The sequence below is a fragment of the Eptatretus burgeri genome, chromosome 15, assembly GCF_056783735.1.
Source record: "Eptatretus burgeri isolate ZD-2024b chromosome 15, Ebu_testis_v1, whole genome shotgun sequence".
Taxonomy (NCBI): domain Eukaryota; kingdom Metazoa; phylum Chordata; class Myxini; order Myxiniformes; family Myxinidae; genus Eptatretus; species Eptatretus burgeri.
In genome coordinates this window covers 66,336,401-66,358,811 of record NC_140975.1, presented here as the reverse complement: position 1 = coordinate 66,358,811, position 22,411 = coordinate 66,336,401, and the positions used below count along the sequence as shown (strand labels likewise).

Sequence of the window (22,411 nt, the reverse complement as noted above, 5' to 3'; positions counted from 1 at the left end):
ATTTCTATTCCATGAGAAGATTTTTTAATTTTAATCCTGTGTTGTCATTTTTAATTTTATCGTTTAGTCTGTTAACAAGTTCACGATGCCTTCTCAAATGGAGGATTACCAAGTCCTGAACACCATTGGTTGGGGGTCCTACGGAGAGTGTCAGAAGATTCTCCGCAAGTCGGATGAAAAGGTATTATTATTACTATTTATATTTATATATATTTTTGGCTGGCAGGAGAGTCGACAGGTATACTAACTCCCCTCGGAGCTGTCTCACCTGGGTTTGAATCCCAACCCAACTATAAACTGCCACCCTGGTGTTTGACAGGCAGGGCATTTTCATCCCGACTGCTGGCATTAGTTGGTGGACGTGAAAGATCCCACAGCTCGCCTCGTCTCCATGAAGGATGCTATCGCCGACATTCTGAACAAATGACAAATTCCTGCTCTAACCCTAACAGCGAGGAGCTGCACACGAAACACGAATGCTCGTGATCATGTTGTATCGCAACCAAGTCAAGCACACCTCCACAAATGAGAGCCATTCCTTAACCAAGTTATTACACTTCATCATGAAGTCTCACATTAAAATCTCCGATGTATTCTCTTTGAAACTGGAGCGTGTCCATGTGCACACATTGCATAATCCATGTCACCAGCTCATCACCGATCCGGTAAGGTATGCCATTCGTTGGTGCTTCAACCACCGGGATGTTGAACGTGTAGCAGGTACGGCACGGCCGAGTGAAGCCATGGGACAGAGATCTTGTGCTTGCTTGTCAATAAAATTTTCCTTCGGGGGGGGGCAGGATTAAACTGGCCTTGAGTTCAGTGGACCAACCCAGGAGGTACGTAATGTCTCGATGCTGCTCCAGTATAGTGTGCGGTGTTGTGGACAAGGTATTTGAAAATCTCCAAGCACTGCAAGTTTGGTAGCTTTCTCACCTCGGCCTCTTTTTTAATTGGGGTGAACAAGTTTTCTGGCGAGCTTTATTACCTCCGTCACCGAACGTGGAAGGAGGTTATGTTCTCACCCCTGTCTGTCTGTCTTTCTGGTTGTTTGTTTTTTTTTGTGTGTGTGTGCATGATATCTCAAAAAGTTTGGACGGATTCGGATGAAATTTTGTGGACAGGTTGAATATGTGACGAGGAAGCACCGATTAGATTTTGGTGCAGATCTGAATCTGGATAGGAGAATTATTTAATTTTTCAAGTGATTCTTCACCATTCAGAGATGGAGCTAAAAACAATTCAAAGCACGATATTTCAAGAATTTATTGGGCCTGATATATTGTATTAGATCAGGCATTGTGCGGCGGAGGTATGCGCTCTACCGAGCACCCTTCTAATGAGTTAATGATCCCAGAGATCTGCAATTTCTTGAGATGTTGTTGCCTTCTTTCTTTGGTGAAATGGTCAACCTTCAGATTTAGTTTCTTTAACTTATCGGCCTCACCATTTGCCATGACCTCTCTTGCGTCAACTACATAGAAAAGCAGAACTCCAAAGCAAGCTACGAACTGGGCGTTCTCTGTCGATCCAAGTCGCTGAAAAATCATAGCTACTCCTGCCTTACAATACCTTTGTTGTGGCTCAACGGAGAACTGATCTCCCCTACGGATTGGCACCCCAACATGACATCTGTCTCTCCTGGATTCTGTGGAATGTAAAGTTCTCATCACGATCGGAATGGTCCACGTTGACGCCCAACCACCGGGTCCATCGCTGCGGCATCGCAGTCAGGTCGGTGGCCCCCTATTTTTGAGAAAAAAGTAAAAACAACAACACATGACAATGCAAAGGTCCAACTTTTTTGGGGTTTTTTTGCCAAGCCCTGCCCTCCTCCAACAATGGCGGATGAAGTTTAAAAACTTGTCGCTTTTTAAAAAAAAGTGTAACAAAAATCTCTCCATGCTTCTTGCGAGAAAGGTGTCATTGATGGGACACGGGGTGCTGAGAGACATGATTTTACACTTGGTCATTATAAAGCAGACTTCATTGCTACCAGTTGTTTTTATTTATTTAGGGTTTAGCAATGGAGTAAAGATCCCACCGACTCCTACAACCAACCCCCACCCGCCACTCTCCCACAACCTGGAGACATGTAACCCATCTTCCATAAATCCCAACAGCATTCCTTAACCGTGGTTATCGACAGCTGTCACCTGTTAAGTTAGTTTTGTTTGACCAGTTTTTTTTACACCCTCGTATTCATGATTTTCTTCTCTTTTCCATCATTGCATGTACTGTCTGTCCAATCAGCTTTCCTCTTGTGCGTTTCGCGATGAAGTTGCTCCTAATGTAAGGTGCACACTGTTGTGTCTCCATCAGGTTCTTGTATGGAAAGTGTTGGACTATGGAACCATGACTGAAGCTGAGAAGCAAAAGCTGGTGTCTGAGGTGAACTTGCTCCGAGAATTGAAACACCCAAACATTGTGCGATACTACGACCGCATTATTGATCGCAGCAATGCAACGTTGTATATCGTCATGGAGTATTGTGAAGGTGGTGACTTGGCTAATCTCATAGCCAGCTATCGCCGAGACAGGTATTGTACGTTTGCTGAAAGCAACAGATGTTGCCTTGACTCAACCAGATAGTTCATCCCTGTTTTTTGTAGTTTCTGAACTCAACGTTGTGCAGCCAGAATCATGAAGATTTGACCGTCAACCCGCTCCAAATTACTGACAGGAGCAGCTACTTACTGGTTAATAAAAGTCACATAATTCTCCAACCAAAGACAACAGGGGAGGTGTTTGCTTATGGTGATTTGTGCAACAGTTGTTGGGAAAAAAAGTTCTGCCCATGTATGACTCTCATTTACATCTAAACCTACTTGTTATGTCCCAACATCGATCTTGGCTTCTGCCATGCCAATGGGGACATGAAGCTTGGTTATAACCTGGGACGCCGGAGTAGGGGGTGGGCAATTTCCCAATGTGCCTTTTGCCAGGAAGTGTGGTGGAGAGGAGGCAGAAAGTACCTCATCACCCAGATACCCGAAAAAAAATCCGCTGCCATTGCTGAACTATCAGACAGTGGAAGAGGTTTCTAAAATGGATCATATTGTTGCATGTTCGGGGGAAACACGTGGGGTTCACGAGGGGGTGGCTCGGACCCGTTACTCAACCTCTGACCCTGAAGCCCACAAGCCACGGACAACTCCGCGGCCCAACGGGTTGCTGAGCCACCGTGAACGCCGGTTGAGGCAACTGAATCGAGCAGGGTCCTCGCATTACCTTACCGTGATTTAGTTATCCCAACTGGGGAACCATGCTCTCGACTTCCCACCCTGTCTACTTATTATGTATGGCCGAGCGAAACCGTATGCGGGAGGCCAGCTAAGCTCATGCAGCAAATTGGTGGGTTATAATTTCCCATCTCTTTATTACATTTGCTATGTCGAACCAATGGTGGAAAGACAATCGAGCAGGTTGGAAACGGTTTATAAATGGAATAAGGCAAGATGTCACACAGCAAAGAACTTCAACATTGAGAGATGGGGCCAAAAATGATATATAGCACGATATCTTAAAAAGTTGTCGATGGATTCGGATGAAACGTGGTGGATACGTTGGATGTGTGAGAAGAGCGAGCCGATTGGGTTTTGGTGAAGATTTGAATCCGGATGTAGGTGGAGGTATGCACTCCACCGAGTAAGTGCCCTTCTAGTTAACCTCCGTCATCTTCGAAGATGGATGGAGGTTACTGTTTTCACCCCATTTCTGTTTGTTATCTTGCCAAAACGAGTTTTTGCAAGATATGTTAGTCAGCTTGTATGTTTTTTTTTATTTTTATTTTTTTTGTTTGTCTGTAATCACGTATAAAAAAAATTCTGCAGAGCACAGTTATCATTGGAAATTTTTGTAACTTCGCATATCAGAGGCCTATAGAGGTCCCTTTCAGTGCACAAAATTTTGAAGGTCAAGGTCACTTTGTCGCAAATCAGGGGAGTCGACGAAACCCTTATTTTTTGAGTAATTTTGATCGGATCGTCTTCAAACTTCATGGGAATATACTTCATGGGAATATACTTCATGGTCTGGCGCTCAGCTGCTTAATTTTTGGTGGCGATTGGCCTTGACCTTCATATGGTTTTTTTTTTGTTTTTTTTTGGTCTGTAATCACGTATAAATCACTCTGCAGAGCACAGTTATCATTGGAAATTTTTGTAACTTCGCATATCAGAGGCCTATAGAGGTCCCTTTCAGCGCATAAAATTTTGAAGGTCAAGGTCAAACGTCAAGGTCACTTTGTCGCAAATCAGGGGAGTCGACGAAACCCTTATTTTTTGAGTAATTTTGATCGGATCGTCTTCAAACTTTATGGGAATATAGATCATGGTCTGGCGCTCAGCTGATTAATTTTTGGTGGTGATTGGCCTTGACCTTCATCGTTAGCGCCTGAGGTCAAACATATTTGACCCCAAGGTCAAATTTTCAAGTTTTAGGAACCATATCGTGTAGTACCTCAAATTGAACACCTCGATGAGTGCTTTCTAGATATGTCAAGCTTGAGACATTATGACGTCATTTGGTGATGTTATGAGGCAAACGCATATTTTTCATGGTTACTCTGTAGAACGATTCTCATCGGAATCTCTCGTAGGCAGATATTCCTCAAGGAGTCGCTCCTGGTGGATAGCAGCTCCTCTGTTCACCTCAGTGTGACCTTAAAGAAGTCACACGTGGTCACCTTTTGGCAAGATATTGGTTTTTTTTGTTTGTTTGTTTGTTTGTGAACAGTATTACGGAAAAACTCCTCAACGGATTTCGACGAAACTTGGTGGGGGGGGGGGGTTAGGTATGGTCCAAGGATCATGCCATTAAATTTTGGATTTGGTTCCCCCCTCCCAAAAAAAATTGTTAGAGGAAAAAAAAATTTTTTTTTTTGCATTTCTACATGTTTTAAGTGATTTCCAACCCCCCCCCCCCAATTTTTTTTTACCCCCCCCCCAAAAAATAGAGAAATTTTTTTTTGCATTTCTACATGTTAAGTGATTTCCAACCCCCCCAATTTTTTTTACCCCCCCCCAAAAAAGAATTATTTTTTTTTGCATTTCTACGTTTTGATTTTCAACCCCCCCCAAATTTTTTTACCCCCCCAAAAAAGAAATTATTTTTTGCATTTCTGCATGTTTTAAGTGATTTCCAACCCCCCCAAATTTTTTTACCCTCCCCACCCAAAAATATTTTTTTTTTTGCATTTATACGTTTTGATTTTCAACCCCCCCCCCAAAAAAAAATTTAGAGAAATTTTTTTTTGCATTTCTACATGTTTTAAGTGATTTCCAACCCCCTCCCCCAAAAAATTATCCCCCCCCCAAAAAAATTGTTGGAGAAAATGTTTTTTTGCATTTTTACATGTTTTAAGTGATTTCCAACCCCCCAAAAAATTGTTACCCCCCCCCAAAAGAAATTTTTTTGCATTTCTACATGTTTTAAGTAATTTCCAACCCCCCAAAAAAAAAATTGTTGGAGAAAATGTTTTTTTGCATTTTTACATGTTTTAAGTGATTTCCAACCCCCCCAAAAAAATTGTTACCCCCCCCTCAAAAAGAATTTTTTTTTTTGCATTTCTACATGTTTTAAGTAATTTCCAACCCCCCCTCCCAAAAAAAAATTGTTGGAGAAAAAAAATTTTGCAACTTTTTTTCAACAAGATTTCGATTTTTTTTTTTTGCATTTTTACATGTTTTAAGTGATTTCCAACCCCCCCTCCCCCCCAAAAAAAAAATGTTGGAGAAAAGAACTATAACTCTGTCAGCACTGTTGACATCATATTTCATGAATAAGATATAAGGTTCACTTGAGTGACCCAGCAGTATTGACGGCGGAGGTTTTGCACTCTCCCGAGTGCTCCCCCTCTAGTTTTGTATGTTTTGTTTTTATTTAATGAAACTGGAAAATGGTCTCACTTTGTGGATGTGATAAGTGCTTGGTGCTGTTTAAACTTATTGAATGTAAACAATATCTCAAATTCATTAAAATTATGCCTTCTTGTACATTTGCCATGGGCAGGCATGATTGAAGATTAGTAAAGTTACATTGCATCAGGTTGTCACGGCCTAACGGAGGTGAGATCATTGTCATCCCTCAGGCATTTCTTTGATGAGGTCTTCGTGATGCGAGTGTTTCGACAACTGCTTCTGGCGCTGCGAGAGTGTCACCGCCGGAGTTATGGAGGTCGTACGGTGCTGCACCGTGACCTTAAACCTGCCAACGTGTTCCTGGATGCACAGCGGAACGTCAAGCTCGGAGATTTTGGTCTAGCACGCATCTTGCAACATGATAACAGCTTTGCCAAGACCTTCGTCGGTACACCGTATTACATGTCACCTGTGAGTTATCCTCTGGTAGATTACTGGAATATATGTGTCGCATCAACGTGAACTCTTACTCGTGTTGCAGACCCCGGTATACCGATGCAGTTCAACACTAGCCTTCACGATCAAGACTAGTCGGCATAACTCGGTTGCGTTCTTGAACAGGGGAAATGGGGGTCGAACATGACCTATCTGGAAGAACCATTTTGTCTCGTGGTCAAATTTGAATATTCATGTGTACATACTGTTACGAATTTCAGCCCGTCCGGCGTGCGATCGGCCGCTTGACTCGAATGGCGGCCGCCTCGCCCACCAGAACGGACAATTTAGTCGTGACCCTCCGGGAACTACTGCCAGGAGCCAGTCACGGGTGGGGGTTTAACCCCACCACCACCCAGTCCGCAGTCCACCCGCGCGAGATAGGGTAAATCGCTGAAAGTCGATATACCTATGGTACTCACACGGGTAATCTGCCAAGGGATGGGACCACGCCACAGGCCGACTCCGGACACGAACCACTTAAGCGGTTCGTTCCGTATTACAGGGATAACCGAGCGGAGTTATCATCGGCCTTGACGTTTCCGATTAATTACCGGGATGTTGAAACCCACTACGAATCCCTTACGTGATGCAAGATGGAGATTCAATAAAAGAAAAAGACGAAGCAAAACGGGGAACAATCGGACAAGCACATTTATTCAAGGAAGGCACGTATATTACAATAAAACAAAGGAACAAAAGCAATACACGTATACGTTTATGTAAAGAAAAACACAAGCAAAGAACCAACGCAGATCTACAACCGAATATGACTTACACGGCAACACTTATAACAGTTCTACTTTTCAAGACTGGCGCCACCTACAGACATTTACACAAAACCCCAAAAGAAAAGGAAGTCGCGACTTCCCTGAGCGCGTCGAGTCCTTGGCGACCGTAACTCCGAGTCCCTCCGGCATGGTCCACTGGCTCGTTCCGTGCGCCTGCACGTCGTCCGCCCGACAGCTCGGACGAACGAACAGAACCTCCGACCAGGGACGATCACCACAACTCTCCACAATCCCCCTTCAGGGACAAGGGAACAGGAAAGGGAACGACGTTCTCGTCGACCTTCACACCCACGCCTTTTGTCAATCGCTTGAACGAACCAAGAGCCTCCCGCTTCCAACCAGGACAAGGGAACAGGAAAGGGAACGACGTTCTCGTCGACCTTTACGTCCACGCCTTTTGTCAATCGCTTGCATGAACCAAGAGCCTCCCGCTTCCAACCGGGACAAGGGAACAACCAACCAACAACGACTCTTCATGCCCACCCTTTTGTGGGGGCCGGCTCCGCCCTTCACCCCGTTCTTGGCTCCTCCCTTTGAGGCGTTTCCAGAAAGTTCTCGAAGGGGGGCGTGCCCCCACTCCGACCGCCTCACGCCGTGCATCCACCAATCGGGAGCGAGCTGCCGCACCCCTCCCCTTCACACCAAGCGTGGTGGGGGGATTCAGGCAGGGAAATTAGGCGGGAAAACCCCACAGGCGTTGTTGGTTTTTGTTCTTGCACGCGCCGTATGACGAGGGAAGAAAGACTAGGGCGGGAGATGCCCTTTCGCACCCCGGCCGCCCTACCATCCGTCCCGCGGAGATCGTGACCGCACGGTGCTTGTTGAATGGCAAGTGGCGAAGATGTGGTAGCGTAGTTGTGGAAGGTGGCGTCGTGTAGTGAATGGCGTGATCGTTGAGATGTTGGTTGTGGCGATGTTGGTTGTGGCGATGTTCGTTGTTGTTCTTGCACCAAATTAACAATAGCCAAAGAAAAACGGCTAACTGAAGCGTCGCAGCCCGAATGGATCACATATATTCCCTCTATACAACAGGTTTGGGCTAACTACACATGAACTTACCGATATATCTCACCTGAGGACCCTTTATGGTGTAATGCAAATTTCCACAACCGTAACAATACGTTTCGAGAATCCAGAAATCAAACTGCAATTATTGTTTTAACAGAATATGAGTAAAAACACATCTTGGAGTCCAAAATGACACAATATCCCTCATCCAAAAGTTAAAGAATAATAATAATAAAATTAACATTTTATAGTGTGCCGGTATCAGTCAAGTAATGACACGTTCCATAATAATTTTATTTTATTTTATTTAAAGTTAGAGTATTAATCAAGTCTTAAAACATCTTAATCTGCAAAAAGACAATTTATTTAATAAACAGGTGAAACACAAATAAAACACTATCATTCAATTAAAACGATTGCGAAAGAAATGGGTTTTCAGTGTGCCTTTAAAAGCAATAAGGGAGGATAAACTACGAATCGTTTGCGGAAGCTTATTCCGAAGGTAAGTGTCGGCATGACAAAAGGATCAGGAATTGCGGGTCTGTGGTATAATTGTAAATCAGCATCAGACGAACGAAGGTGTCTGTCTATCGTGGCATTGTATTGAACAATTAAACTTATATTGTGGGATGGAGCAGAACCATGCGAGCGATGAAACACGAGCGACGACAACGTAAACACAATTCGATCACGAACCGGGAGCCAGTGGAGCGTTTCCGGTTTGGGTGTGATGTGGGTTCTTCGAGAGGACGGTGTGCCAATCCGTGCAGCAGTATTTTGTAACTTCTGGAGTCGGGAAAGTTGCGCGTTCAGAAGCTAACATGACAGGGAGTTACAGAAATCTAGGCGGGATGAAATGTGGGCATGGACAAGTTTCTCTGTTGCTGGACGGGTGAGATGTTTACAAATGAAATCCAAGTTTCGCAATTGGTATCATACCGATTCACGTATACTGGAGACATGATTTCACATTGACATGGGATGAGTCAAACATAACACCAAGGTTCTGACAAGTTTTTGAAGAAGTAACCACTTGCGCTTATATTGGACACATTTATCTTGGCTCGTTGCAATTTTGAAGCAAAGAAAATGTTTGGATTTATCATCGTTCAATTTGAGTGAATTTGAACTCATCCAAGGTCTCACATCTTCGATGCAGGCTTCAAGTCTGCAAAGGGTATTCACCGCACCGTTCTGATCAGGGGAAAAAGATACATCAAGCTGGACATAATCAGCATAGCAGTGATAGTTGATATTATGACGTAGCTTGTAGCATATGTTTGAGTCCATCCAGATAAAGAGCAAATGCCAACGGTCCACCAACATATCGTTGTGGAACCCCACAACTCAACAGGACAGGATCAGATTTCATCAGATCAGAATCATCAGCAAGACAAAATTTTTTTTTTAAATGCAAGGCCTCTGACTAGGCCTGTAGACTGTTTGACTCTACATTGCATGTGAGGGGTACTTGTACAAATTGGTTCATTTGTATAACCGAACACATCATTGGTGATGTAAGAATGGGAAAGGGAACCGGACAGGAGAAATCCACAACAGGAGGGTCAGGATGGACGAACATTCTCCCGACTGCAATATGATTACTGGACGTGGTCTCAGACCATGTCTTTACATGTGACCTTACGTAGATAAAAATTGTTTTGGGGGGGGGGGGGTCGGCGTGAGGAGAAGTTGGGTTGCTTGGTTCAATAACATCCAAAATGTCACGGATGGATGGAATTTTGTGTCCAACATTCGTGAGCCATCATAGCATTCATAAATTAATTTAACCTGAGATTGTACAAGCAAATTTTAAATCTAAATTCAGATCAAATTACTTTCTCACCATTTGCTCGGATTTGGAAGCTTGTTTGTAAACTGCAACATGTTTGGTGTTTGTTGCAGGACGTTGCCAAGTCCATACAATGTCTTCCGGTTGAAGACACGGTCAATATTTGTATTTTCTAACTCGTGTCATTTCATTTTTTTTTATACGTGTTCCGTCACAATTGTTGATGCAACTTCAATGAATCCCTCGCACTGTTTTCCTCCAGGAGCAGTTCTGCTGCATGTCCTACAATGAAAAATCGGACATTTGGTCACTAGGATGTCTACTGTATGAATTATGTTCTCTGATGTAAGTTTATCTTTCTCCCTTCTCCCAAATATAAATTATATATATACATTATATTTACATACACACATTAATTATTTTTCATTTTGCTTTGGGAATGTTATTTTGTTTATTTTGTTTATTTTTTTTATTTTAGGCCCCCTTTTACAGGAAGCAATCAAAAGCAGCTAGCTGAGAAGATTAAGGAAGGAAGATTCAAGAAGATCCCATTACATTTTTCAGACGAGTTGAATCATGTGATCTCTCGAATGCTGCACTTAAAGGTACTGTGTTTAATTTGTAACAGCAGCTACTGTATATCCTTCCTGACGATGCCCTTCCTTCCCGTCGGTCTTCATAAAATCTCTGCTTATCCACCTTGATGTTTGACTTTATGAATGATCACGTCGTGCGTGTAGCTCAAACCAATTGGTTCACTTTGTCGGTCAGTCTACGATCGAGGAACTCGTTATTTTCATTTGAAAGTTACATTTTGAACACTGGAACATGAATCGGAACACAAACCTGCAGTTTCGCGGAACTCTGGCAAACTGTGCAGAATCTCGTCCTGAGCGCACAGCGCAGTAAAGCAACTGTCTGCCTGCCTGGCAGTGAAACAAAATTGAAAATCATTCCAAACAGGAAACTTAGACACAAACTAATCTAAAGTGTTAAATTAGGTGGTGTAAACGACGCTGCACCAACAGCGGTAAACTTTCAAAAAAAGTTTGTTTGTTTTTTTCCTACAACTTTTAAAACTTTTATTTTATTTCAATTGAATTATAAACTTGGACACTGTAGGACTCAAATCACTTTGATGGAAGTTCCAACAACCTTCAGTTTAGCGTTACTTGGGCAGAATTTTACGCCATCTCGACCGATCAAATTCGCCAAACTCCCAGGATGGGGGAAACTTCGAGATTCTTCTTCCTCTTCCAATAAAGTCTCATGCCCTTTTTTTTCTCAAGACTGCATGGGGTAAGGTCTTTTATGAACTCGATAATTCTTGAAGTGTTCTGGAATAATTCCACCGTTTCGCTGTACTTGGTACGGGGCCATTTATCATTGTTTTTTCACAGTTTGCCTTTTGCTTTCCATGCAATCCCATCAGGTGTTTTTTGTTGTTTTTTTTGACCTTTTGAAGGAAGTGAGTTCCTCTTTCAAAACATTCACATGCTTCACACACTCTTCAAAAGTCTGTAAATGGCATAGGTCTAAACAGACAGCGCGATACTTATTCTTTGCTGTTGCTGTTACGATAATCATTCCGCATGTCGATTTGTACTCTTTCCTTAAACTCTCACTGGATTAAAATTGGATGCTGGTGGGGGGGGGGGGGGTATTTTTATTCTTGTAGGATTATTTGCGGCCATCAATTGAGCAGCTCTTGCAGTGCGACTCACTGGCAGAGCATGCTGAAGAGGCAGAGGGTCTGCAGATGTCACCCGATGGCGTCTGCTGCTCTTCACCATTAAGGGACGTCCCAGACGAGAAATACAGGTTGTGTGAAGATGACCGAAGTGTGTTGCAAAAAAAGGAAGACCGGCTGCTGGCACGCGAGCTGGCAATGCGAGAACGTGAAGAGCGTCTCAAACGTACGGCCCGACATTGCTGCTTCTTCTTTTCCCTGATATTTTCAGGGAGGTTGTGGAGGAATGGTCGCAGAATTGGTGTTGCAAACAAGATTCCCTTCATTGATTTATTAGAGATTGTGGTTTGTAATTACAGAACGTGAGAAGGAATTGTGTACAAGAGAGAAGCTCGCCAAGGAAACGTTAAAAAGGTAAAGTGCGCATTATTTAAATTTTCTCTAAATGTATTAATAGGTTATACTAATGTTGTGGTTATTTATTAGGGTGATATTAAAATATTGTTTTTTTATTATTATTTTAGAAACATGGTGCATCGGAGACGTCGGTGTACTTTATTACACTATTAAGAACGGTAGGCTATGGATGAATACAGTGCCCTGCCAGAATCAAATGAACACCCTGATTGTAAGAAAATAAACTTTATTTTAATGATCTCTGATACAAACACAATCAAATGGACTACATCATGTCTCGTTACAGGAGCAGCACATAGGATGTTCACTCACACACATGTACGTGGGGGTTCCACCCCCGAATGACCTGACAGTGATTGGTCAAATTAAACTACTGGGCGGGGACATAGAGTCAACCCTTTTCATGACCAATTAATGGTCACTCTACTTAATTAGTTTCCCACCTTGACTTAACTGGTAAACAATATTGCATCGCTACGCTGGTTTTAACAGTTTAATATAAATGATGAATATGAGATGAGAATGACGACAATGATCAGCGCACCGTTCTAAAGAATAATTTATTATACAAAGTACGAATCCAGCCTCGACGCAAGATCATACAGAACACGTACTAAATAACTAATTAAGCTTTCCTTGACAGCTGTGAACCTGTCTGCCCAACGGGGTTTGATCGGGAGTGTCGGAAACATAGGAATTTGAAAGAAACCTGCGAGCAGGAAAAACGATAACACAAGAGCAGGAGCAAAGAAACGGTGTCCTCTTGACGAGAGTGAGGTGACACAAAATATGTTTCATGTTGGAAAATGCCTTGCTGTTATAATGATAAGAGGGTATCATGTATACCAGCAAGGCATTTTACAATATGGATTTACTCCAATGGTGATGGTGCCCCAATGCCATACCTCCAGAACCACCTGTCTGGAAGAGCCGGAATGAGCTGCAGTTTCTTTCCGAGGCACCACAGAGTTGTGACACGAAGGCCTTCGATCACGTTTGGGAACAAGTGGACCAGGAGCTGTGGAATAACCACGAATGCTGCCAACTAATCCACAATTGCTGCAACAAAATCTCCTCCACATTTGACAGATTCTGGATCAGCTTGCCATACAGACAGAATATCGATTCGATGCCTTCAGGGGTTCAAATTCTGTACGACACCAAAGGATGTGCTACCAAATACTAATGTGGGTATTCCTTTATTTTTTTTATGCCTTTTCAACTTGACGCCATTGACAAAGATACCGAACACTTTCTTCGTTGCGTTTCATAATTTTCATGTTTATGTATTTTGACAAGCCGCATCACAAGGTCTACGCTGCACATTTCAAACTTCACACGGTGCGCCGTGTGCCCAGGGCAGATATTAGCTCGCAAAGCTATTAGTTTGGACGTGGAATTAAATGTGAAACGGCACGAGCGTGGGGAGTGTCTCCTAGTCATAAGCCGCGTGCTCGGACTACCTTCCTCGACGGCAAGGACAATTATTACTGAAGCTCCAAAAATAAAGTTGTGCTGAAAGTGTGACCCCAGGAAATGCTGTTCGAATTATGAAGCGTACAGACACGGGAATGGAGAAACTTAAGTATTTGAATCGAGCATTAAAGTCAACGAAATGTGCCAATGAGTTTGATAATGATCCAGGCTGTCTAGGCTTCTCTTTATACCGATCTTAGGGCTTCTTCAACCTCAACATATATCCAGGGAACTACATCAGCAACGCTTGAAATTGGCGAGGTACATTCAGATGACTATGTTCTGTATTGATTAATTTTGGTAAGGGGTGTCCCCAACCATCCTTGGCCATATTTTTTAACAAAGTCACATGATGATTGGATGGAAACTGTGGCTGATGTTCCAGGAATGTTTTGTATATGCGTGGGTTGCAGGGTGTTTCACGTATCAGGAATAAACGGCCCCAACCTCGCTTCGCTCGGTCTCGGCCGAATTGTTCATATGGGAAAACTGCTTTCAATTGAGGCTTTTTCAATTTGCAGGAGTTTTAGGAACATATCTCGAGTGTAAATAGGGGACCAAGTGTATATGGAGTCCATTTGATTGTGTTTGTGTCAAAGATTGTCAAAATAATTTATAATCATAATCGAGGGTATTCATTTTATTCAGGCATGGCCCTCTAATACAGAGGATATGAGATTTGAACCTGGGCCCAAAGTATCATGAGCTGTGGGTTCAAATTGGGAATGCGAAATGGACCAATCCTGAGGGTCAAAGGGCCACCCGTTTGGTTAACTCATTAATTTCTATCAAAGTAGCTCGGTTTCAACAAAGGAAATTTAAAGCTGAACACAAAGTGCAGACGTGACACTGAATACGTATTGCTCGTTGTGTATTAATTTGTTACAATAATACTAATTGGAACAAATGAGTCGCTGATAAGCAAATTGGATTATCAAAGATCCCAGGCCAAATTGAGTTAATGCCATAAAAAGTTTTATCTGAGTGAATACATCTTCGGTGTTGATTGTAGTTCTGCAAATGAAGCAGAAATAGCCTCATTAAGTGAGAACCTGTGCTGTGGATCCCTTTAAAATTTCGATCATGTGACATAGCCCATTTCAATTTAAGGATTAAATGCGTGGCAACATTTGGACAAGGCGGACCTGAACATCAACACCATTTTCACCAACAACCCAAACTCCATTTATTATGCATTCATGGCTGGAATGGGAGGGGTTGGGGGTGTCAGCAAAATGCTGCCATTTTGTTCTCGTAATAAACAAATGGTCCTTAATAGCTTATGAAAAGTGGACAGGTTTGTCTGCAATGAGTGCTTCATCTTTGTTCCCCGATTCGTAAGTGACATATCCAAAACTTTTTTTTGGGGGGGGGTTACTTGGTCAAGGCTCATGGAAGAGCCAGTGTTAGTACACTGAACGGATCAGGACACAACAGAACAAAAGGAAGTGGGGAACAGTTGGGGGGAAACACGGGGAACCAGAGTAGAAGGCCAAGATAGAAGCAGGCTTGGATAAATGATGGGTGTGGGGAGGAATGGGGGGGGGCAGGAAAAGATGTATGGGATGGACAAGATGGATACAGACACGATTATGAAGTTACATGGAAAAATGTAGTCCATCTCAAATTCTAGAATCTCTTATCCATTTCATCCCATCCCCCTCTTGCTCTCCTCACCACATGTACCCTGATCAACATGAAATTATTTGTCTTATCTCTTCTGGTCCATAGCCCCAACTTTCCTCCAAAAGCAGCAGGATGTACATGTTCCTTCAACGAATACTCGTTTTCGCTAAATCCAGGCTCTTTGATCTTTACATTATTCCCTATTTCCCATCCATGGAACTCCAGTTTGTGGGTGTGTCCTGTGTAAATCTTGCTTATTGCACAGTAGTTATTGAGATAGCAATCATGTTTCAATTTAAATGTGAATTTCTGATCTTTTGCTTTGTATAGCTCAAGCTGTATCTGTCCAACGTGTTTGTTTATCTCGGTATATATGTTACGCAGTCGTTCGTTGCTCAGTTCTTCCATAAGTGTTGATGTGTGTACATACGTATACCTGTTTATTCTCGTATTCAAAAGAGATGAATTATACCCCAAAACGCGAGTACTGTCGGACCGCTACATTAACGGCTCGTAAAATGTGACCTGCTTCTACATTTGGGGCCCTGAGCCTCATATATTCACGTTTTTTTTTTGAGGGCGTACTCATGTTTTTTCTGACCTGCTTCTGCATTCGCGGCCCTGTGGTTCAGATATTTGTGGTTTTTCACGGGCGTACTCATGGTTTTTTGACCTGCTTATACATTCGCGGCCCTGTGGTTCAGATATTCATGGTTTTTCTGACCTGCTTCTGCACTTGCAGCCCTGTGCTTCACATATTCATGGTTTTTCGCGGGTGTACTAGTGTTTTTCTGACCAGCTTATACATTCGCGGCCCTGTGCTTCACATATTCGTGGTTTTTCGCGGGCATACTCGTGGTTTTTCTGACCTGCTTCTACATTCGCGACCCTGTGGTTAACATATACATGATTTCTTTCATGGGCGTATTCATGGTTTTTCACTGGCGTATTCGCTGTCTTACTCACCAGCTTCAACATCCGCGGCCCTGTGCTTCACGTATTCGCGTATTTTTTTTGTGGGCGTATTCGCGGCTTTTTTGTGGGCGTATTCACGTTTTTTCTGACCTACTTCTACATTTGCAGCCTTGTACTTCATGTGTTTGTGGGCGTATTCTCAGTTTTTCATGAGATTTTTGATTTTTCCCTTATAAATCTCGAAACGCCAGGAACCTATCCCCCTTTTTCCCATATAAACAATACTCCGACATTCACGGCATTTTTCAGTAACGTATCCCCTGTGAATGTCGGGGTCTGACTATATATATATATATATATATATATATATATATATATATTAATGTAGTTTTATCCATTTCGTTGGAAAGAAGTCGACTCCCTCACGAGTTATTTTATTATTATTTGTAAAGCTCTTTCGTAGTTGAGCTTTTTATTCTTAAATAACTTGTCCTGAAGTTTTTTTTTTTTTGTATACCTTGGTCGAGGCTCGTATGAGAGCTAACACACAACTCACAGCAAGGAGGCATGAGACAAGAGGGGCGGGAGTGGAAGGGACAAAACATTGGGGAACAGACACAGGTGAACTGTGGAAGGGAGAGGGATGGGGATGGGACGGGGAACATGGCGAGGAGAAGATGGACATTACAGGGACTTTCAGGAAGGAAAGCAGGAGAATTGAAGGAAGTGGGCTTGGGTGGATTATCGGGGTAGAAAAGATCGAGGATTTGCATGGGGGAAGATAAGAGGTGGTGGTGAATAGCTGTTTTGAAAGCCTGGAGGGAAGAATGGGAAAGAATAGAGTGAGGAAGTTTATTCCAAAGGCGGGAAAAAGAAGAATGAAAGACTGAACATCACCAGTCATTCGTGATTTTGTTACTTTTACCAGAAGGGGTTGTTGGCGGACCTTGAGCGCCCTGTGGAAATGTGGTGGGGACAAATCGCAGAGAGAGCAGGGGGGGCAAGGCTGGAGAGGAGTCGGTAGAAGACAGAAAGACCAGCGACCAACCTGCGGTGATTGAGTGAGAGGCCCAAAGACTCAGCTTCATTGCGGGAGATGCCAATGATCTTAAAAGCCCTGGTTTCGACAGCGTGAAGTCGAGAAAGGTGGGAGGCAGGAGCACCAGCCCAGAGGCGGGAGCAGTACTCCATCAGGCTACGGACAAAAGCTTTGTAAGTAGTCAGGAGCTCAAGAGGGCCGAGGAAGGACTTTGCACGACGGAGGATTCCCAGTCGGCGACTGGCTTTTGAGGCAAGGTTGGAAATGTGACTTTCCCAGGAAAGGTCATGGCAGATAGTGAGACCCAGAAGCTTGAAAGAAAAGACTTCTTCCAGAGGATTGTTGAGAAAGTGGATGGGGGGGTTTTGTAAACGGTCCTTTCGAAGAGACATAGTGAGAGTGTGAGATTTGTGTGGATTGAAAGACATGTTCCACGTGTTGGACCAGTTTGTGATTTTATCCAGATCTGCAGTGAGCGAAGAAGCTGCTGCTTGCCGGTCTGAGGGATGACAGATGGTACGGCAGAGGGTGGAGTCATCGGCAAAGAGAAATAGAGGATTTTCCAGAGAGTCCGAGAGATCATTGATGAAAACCAGAAAAGAACAGGGCCCAGAACGCTACCTTGAGGAACTCCAGCCTGCACAGGAAGAGGGGATGAAAGAACTCCATTTAGGGCCACACGTTGACTGCGACAGGAGAGGAAGTCTGCGAGCCATGAGTGGAGATGGCCTTGAATACCATGGGAAGAGAGTTTGGTGAGTAGGGCAGGGTGCCAGACTGTGTCAAAAGCACGTGATATGTCCAGGGATACGGCTCGGATTTCCTGTCTGGCATTGAGGACCTCCATCCATTGATGGGAGAGCAGTAGCAGCATATCCAGGGTAGAGTGACCTGGTCTGAAACCAAATTGATGATTGGAAATCAAGCCATTGGAGAAGAGGAAGGATTTCATGTCTGAAGCGATGATGGATTCCATAACCTTGCTGATGATTGGGAGAAGGCTGATTGGTCTGTAGTTACAGGGATCTGTTTTTGCACCTTTTTATGCAGAGCAGTGATGTTAGCAGATTTCCAAGCAGATAGCAGATGACCTTGGGAAAATGAGAGGGTGAATAGAACAGAGAGAGGGTGAGCAAGAGCAGAAGAGCAGGCTTTGAGGACACGTGGGCTGATGCCGTCTGGACCGGTTGCAGAATCTGACTCGAGGTTTGAAAGCAAGCTCTCCACCTTGTCAGGAGAAAAGGATACAGAGTCCAGGGACAGTTGGGTGCGACTGGGTAAAGTGGGTAGAGATAGTGATGGGTTTGGGACACAAGATTTAGCTGCAAACACCGAGTTTAGACATTCAGCTTTATCACGTGTGGAATCAGCAGTGCGGCCATTTGAGGTAAGGGAGGGGATGGAGGGGAACATACACCAGAAACAGATTTGATTAAACGCCACCAGGATTTTGAGGAGGGAGAGAGGTTTGAGAGTTCAGACTTGAGATGAGAAAGATGTTGTTTTCTGGCTCTCTTGAGGGTAGATACACACTTGTTCCGAGCTTTGTGGAAAGAACTGAGATTGCCCTCAGTTGGGTTTGCTTTCCATGAGGCAAAGGCAAGTTGTTTCAGGACAACTGCCTCGCCACAAGCTTCAGTAAACCAAGGGCGGGAGGAAGGGTAAGACAACTGAACACGAGAGGGGATAAATCTGTGCATGAGGGAGAGCAAGTTTCTTTGAAAGAATTCCCAGGATGAGTTGATGTTTGAGAAAGTAGTGATAGGAGACCAGTCTGTAAGTTTGATGGCTGCTCGGAGACCCTGCCAGTCGGCTTGAGTGAAATGCCAGACTCGACGGCGGTGAGGTGGTTCTCTGATAACAGCCAGAGAGATGTCCACTTTAACAAGGACGTGGTCAGAAGAACCAATTGGAGCGAAGGAAGAGCAGCAGATATTGTCAGGAAATTTGTCAATCAAGTTGCATTGACTGGATGAAGATGAAGCACTTAATAGCAAAGGTCCTGCTTGAGTACATGGTCTGAATATGCAGATTCTCATACATGGCAACGAACCATGTGGTTTCCCGAGCAACTATATATTCCAAGCTGTAGTTGATGTAGGAAGGAGCAGGACCCCAATGATTGTGGCATGGCGTTTTTCCTGACACCATAAAACGGGTTGCAAGCCGGACAAACGTACTTGTGTTTAATTTGTCTTGCCTGGTTACATGTTCCTCTCACTTTTTGTTTTATTAAAATGATGACATTTATGCAATAGTCATGGAAGCATTTGTTTGCATCCTGTCCTGTACAGAGCTGAACTGCTTCTAAAACAGTTTGAACTGAACACGATGCTGGGCCTGAGAGAGCACCCCCATCAAGGTAATAGGAAAACCGATTCGATTTTGATGCAACTTCGTCAAGTTGTTCTGAAGATGCACTCCAATCTTCCTTTTTATATTATATTTTATTTTAAATACACCCAATAGGATGACAAAACTAATCATACCCAACTGTTATTTTGACACTTGCCATCAAAGTCCATTTGTGGTGTTCGTTCATTCCATGCACATCCATGCATTTGGGAACTCCCTATGGTCGTGTCTGAGTTGTGGTGCCTCGGTGTAATCGAGAGCCATGCATACACCCAGGCAGTTTGACATTGCTTATTGTGAATATCGTTTGTGACTGGTTGGTCGGCGAAGTTATTTTTTATTTTTTTTTACAAAAGCATACTTTTGTTTTTGTCAAATTTAAGGAACATGTTCAAATGTATTGATGAACGCTTGGGTTATGGACACTCAGGCATGAAGAATGGCTTTGGGACAGAAAAGAAAGTGCACTTTGCACCTGGTAAAGAGAACGAGTACACGGAAGATGTGCGCCAAAGGTCGAAAGGAAGACGACAGGTGCCGAATGGAGGCTGCCACCTGCTGCTCGGTGAAGGATCACAGTTACACACTCGGTGCGGAAATCTGCATAATTTGCGATGAATTGGAACACCCTCGGTGGAGCTGTTTCGGCCCGGGGTAAAGACCGATTTTGTCCGGCGACGTGTGACTGATATTTGAATTTCAGATTCTGTACAAATGTTAAATAAAGTATTTGTTTCGAATCGACGGTCGATTTGCATAATATGTAGTTTGTTTTGACCGTCCATTTTTGACGACAAATATGATACACAATATTTTATTAAACTGTACACTAAATATCTCCATGATGATGACTTACAGGCACACAGATAGCTCGGTATCAAGGCCAACGAGCGGTTTGAAAAATGCTTTGGCTACACTGCCATCATGTTTACAAATGTACATACAATGATTCCATTCGCTTCGATTGTTTATGGCACCTTCGACAAATAATGTTGACTTGCAAAAAAAAGAAGCAAGTTTTCAACTTGCACAAAATGAAGATTGTCTATCAGACGTACAACAAAATAAACGTTTCAGAATCATGGGGTGGGAGGAAGGAAAAAAAAAAAACTGCCAGAATGCTTGGGCACATATTGGTTCCCGTTTCTGAAGATCCGATATCGAAATGCTAAAGCAGCATTCCTCATACCTCTGCTTTCACATGGATTGGTTTAAGAAGTGCAAAAGTTCTGCTCGATTCTTGTCTCTCTGAAAAAGTTTGCAAAACAAGAGAGGAATGGGTGAAGGTTAAACCTTGTGCAAAAGCAAGTGGATTGATACAATCTTTGGACAAATGTGCATGACGGTGAACTTGTACAATCAAAACGAGATTCATAACCCCATAAATATTTTCTTTAAAATAATTTTCATAATTATGGAATTGTGTACGTGGTGGCATAACCGATCCTTCTCAAGTCCAGGTTTTAAAAGGCATTCATTTTCAGTTATTAGGAACTAGCACAAAAGCCCTTCAAAATGACGGGCGACTCTTCTGTATTTTCACACTAATCGGCCTTGAAAAGGTTGGCCGAAACCGAAATTACGCACAAAAACCTCAACTAATTACACAAAACCCTTCTGTATTCTCACACTTATTATTGTTAATATTTAGCAATTCGGATGCAGCATGTCGCTGCTCGGTGCATCATTGCTGGGAGCGTGAGTGTGCCCCTGATGGTGCTCCTGTTACCAGTAAGCTGATACTGTACTCATTTTACCAACCCAGAAAGGATGACGGGCTGAGTCAACCCACCCGGTGTTATTTAACGGCCCGACAGGGGCTCAAACTCAAGACCGTAGATCTTAAGTTAGCCATATTAACTGTTAAGCCAACACCTGGTTTGTTACACCAATAAGCCTTGAAATCTGGGATTGAAACCAAAATGACGTATTTAAAAAAAAACAAAAAAAACCCTTCATTTCTTATACAATTGCTCACTCCTTTATTTGGGCAGTGTATAGGCCACAGACATCTGCCACAATCGCTCCCAAAAATAAAAAAAATAACCCAGGGTACATCCATGAAGCAGAAATATGCCTACTGCTTATGCGCATATCCAATACATCGTGGTTAGACAGCTCGGATAATTCCAATTGCACTGGGCCATGGGTTGACCAATGGGGTCCAACCGGTTAATGGGGTCCAACCAAGGGACCAGCTGTCCAACCAATGGGGTGATGGCAGTCCGTCCACACATCCTTGCAAACATAGTCCAAAAACAAACTGCCTTTTCTGTGCAGTACTGTATATTACATTCGTATCAAGACCATGACGTTGTCAAGTGAGTCTGACCATCGAGGAACTGTGCTCCTGAGTCGCAATGCATGTTCATCATGTCAAAGTCTATTTTACATTCAGGAAAGGGGCATGAGCTGCACTTTAGGTAAACATTTAATTACCAATCGGTTGCTGCCATTTCAAAAAATTTTTTTTTTCTTAACCACTGGCCGTGTGATCACATGCCGGATCTGGCAGATCACACGACTTGCGATGCTTGGCTTCCGTTCTTGAATGTTTCTGCTTTCAGCCCAGACCCTTGCTGTGTTTGACAAGTACTTACGTTTTGTTACTGTTCTGTTGTAAGTTTTCTTTTAACACTTTATAATGCTGAACAAACTTCTGCGTGCTTGATGTGTCATGCCCTACGAGCAGAGTAACTAAGATTCAGCATTCAGACAAATATGGTGGCACCTAGCGCTGTTTGTTTAGTGCAAAACGCAAATAAAGAGTTAAAAGAACCCTTCTGATGTCCTTTTTCTCAAGACTGTGTGGGGTAAGGTGTTCCATGAACTCTAGTTGTATAAGGGATGGTGCTGGCCATTTTACAAGCAGATGGCAGTCAAATGTGAAGGACACGCTGGGGAGATGAAACTAAGCAAAACCATGAGAGCAGGAATTGAGAACTG

At 43.3% G+C, this 22,411-nt stretch overlaps 2 protein-coding genes across 11 annotated transcripts in view; one reads left to right on the top strand and one right to left on the bottom strand.

Annotated features, from left to right (window-relative positions):
- NEK2 (NIMA related kinase 2) overlaps positions 1 to 22,243 on the top strand; it is a 24,007-nt gene extending 1,764 nt beyond the window's left edge. For all 3 annotated transcript variants that reach the window (XM_085856475.1, XM_085856473.1, XM_085856474.1), the window contains exons 2-10: positions 68 to 181; positions 2,323 to 2,540; positions 6,092 to 6,332; positions 10,210 to 10,292; positions 10,426 to 10,552; positions 11,626 to 11,863; positions 11,997 to 12,051; positions 19,405 to 19,472; positions 19,896 to 22,243. In XM_085856475.1, coding sequence (XP_085712601.1) covers positions 86 to 181; positions 2,323 to 2,540; positions 6,092 to 6,332; positions 10,210 to 10,292; positions 10,426 to 10,552; positions 11,626 to 11,863; positions 11,997 to 12,051; positions 19,405 to 19,472; positions 19,896 to 20,083 — 1,314 coding nt within the window. In that variant the 5' untranslated portion in view covers positions 68 to 85 and the 3' untranslated portion in view covers positions 20,084 to 22,243. The remainder of the gene's footprint in view (positions 1 to 67; positions 182 to 2,322; positions 2,541 to 6,091; positions 6,333 to 10,209; positions 10,293 to 10,425; positions 10,553 to 11,625; positions 11,864 to 11,996; positions 12,052 to 19,404; positions 19,473 to 19,895) is intronic.
- The window catches only part of LOC147012380 (uncharacterized), a 77,984-nt gene continuing 62,565 nt past the window's right edge, over positions 6,993 to 22,411 (bottom strand). For 6 of the 8 annotated variants that reach the window (XM_085856481.1, XM_085856477.1, XM_085856486.1 and 3 more), the window contains one exon: positions 20,264 to 20,713. Coding sequence is in view for 3 of the 8 variants with exons in the window: in XM_085856482.1 (XP_085712608.1) it covers positions 20,663 to 20,713 (51 nt within the window). In the remaining 5 variants the exon portion in view is untranslated. Of the gene's footprint in view, positions 10,230 to 20,263; positions 20,714 to 22,411 lie in introns of those variants that run through there. The other 2 variants (XM_085856484.1, XM_085856483.1) reach the window with 2 other exon arrangements.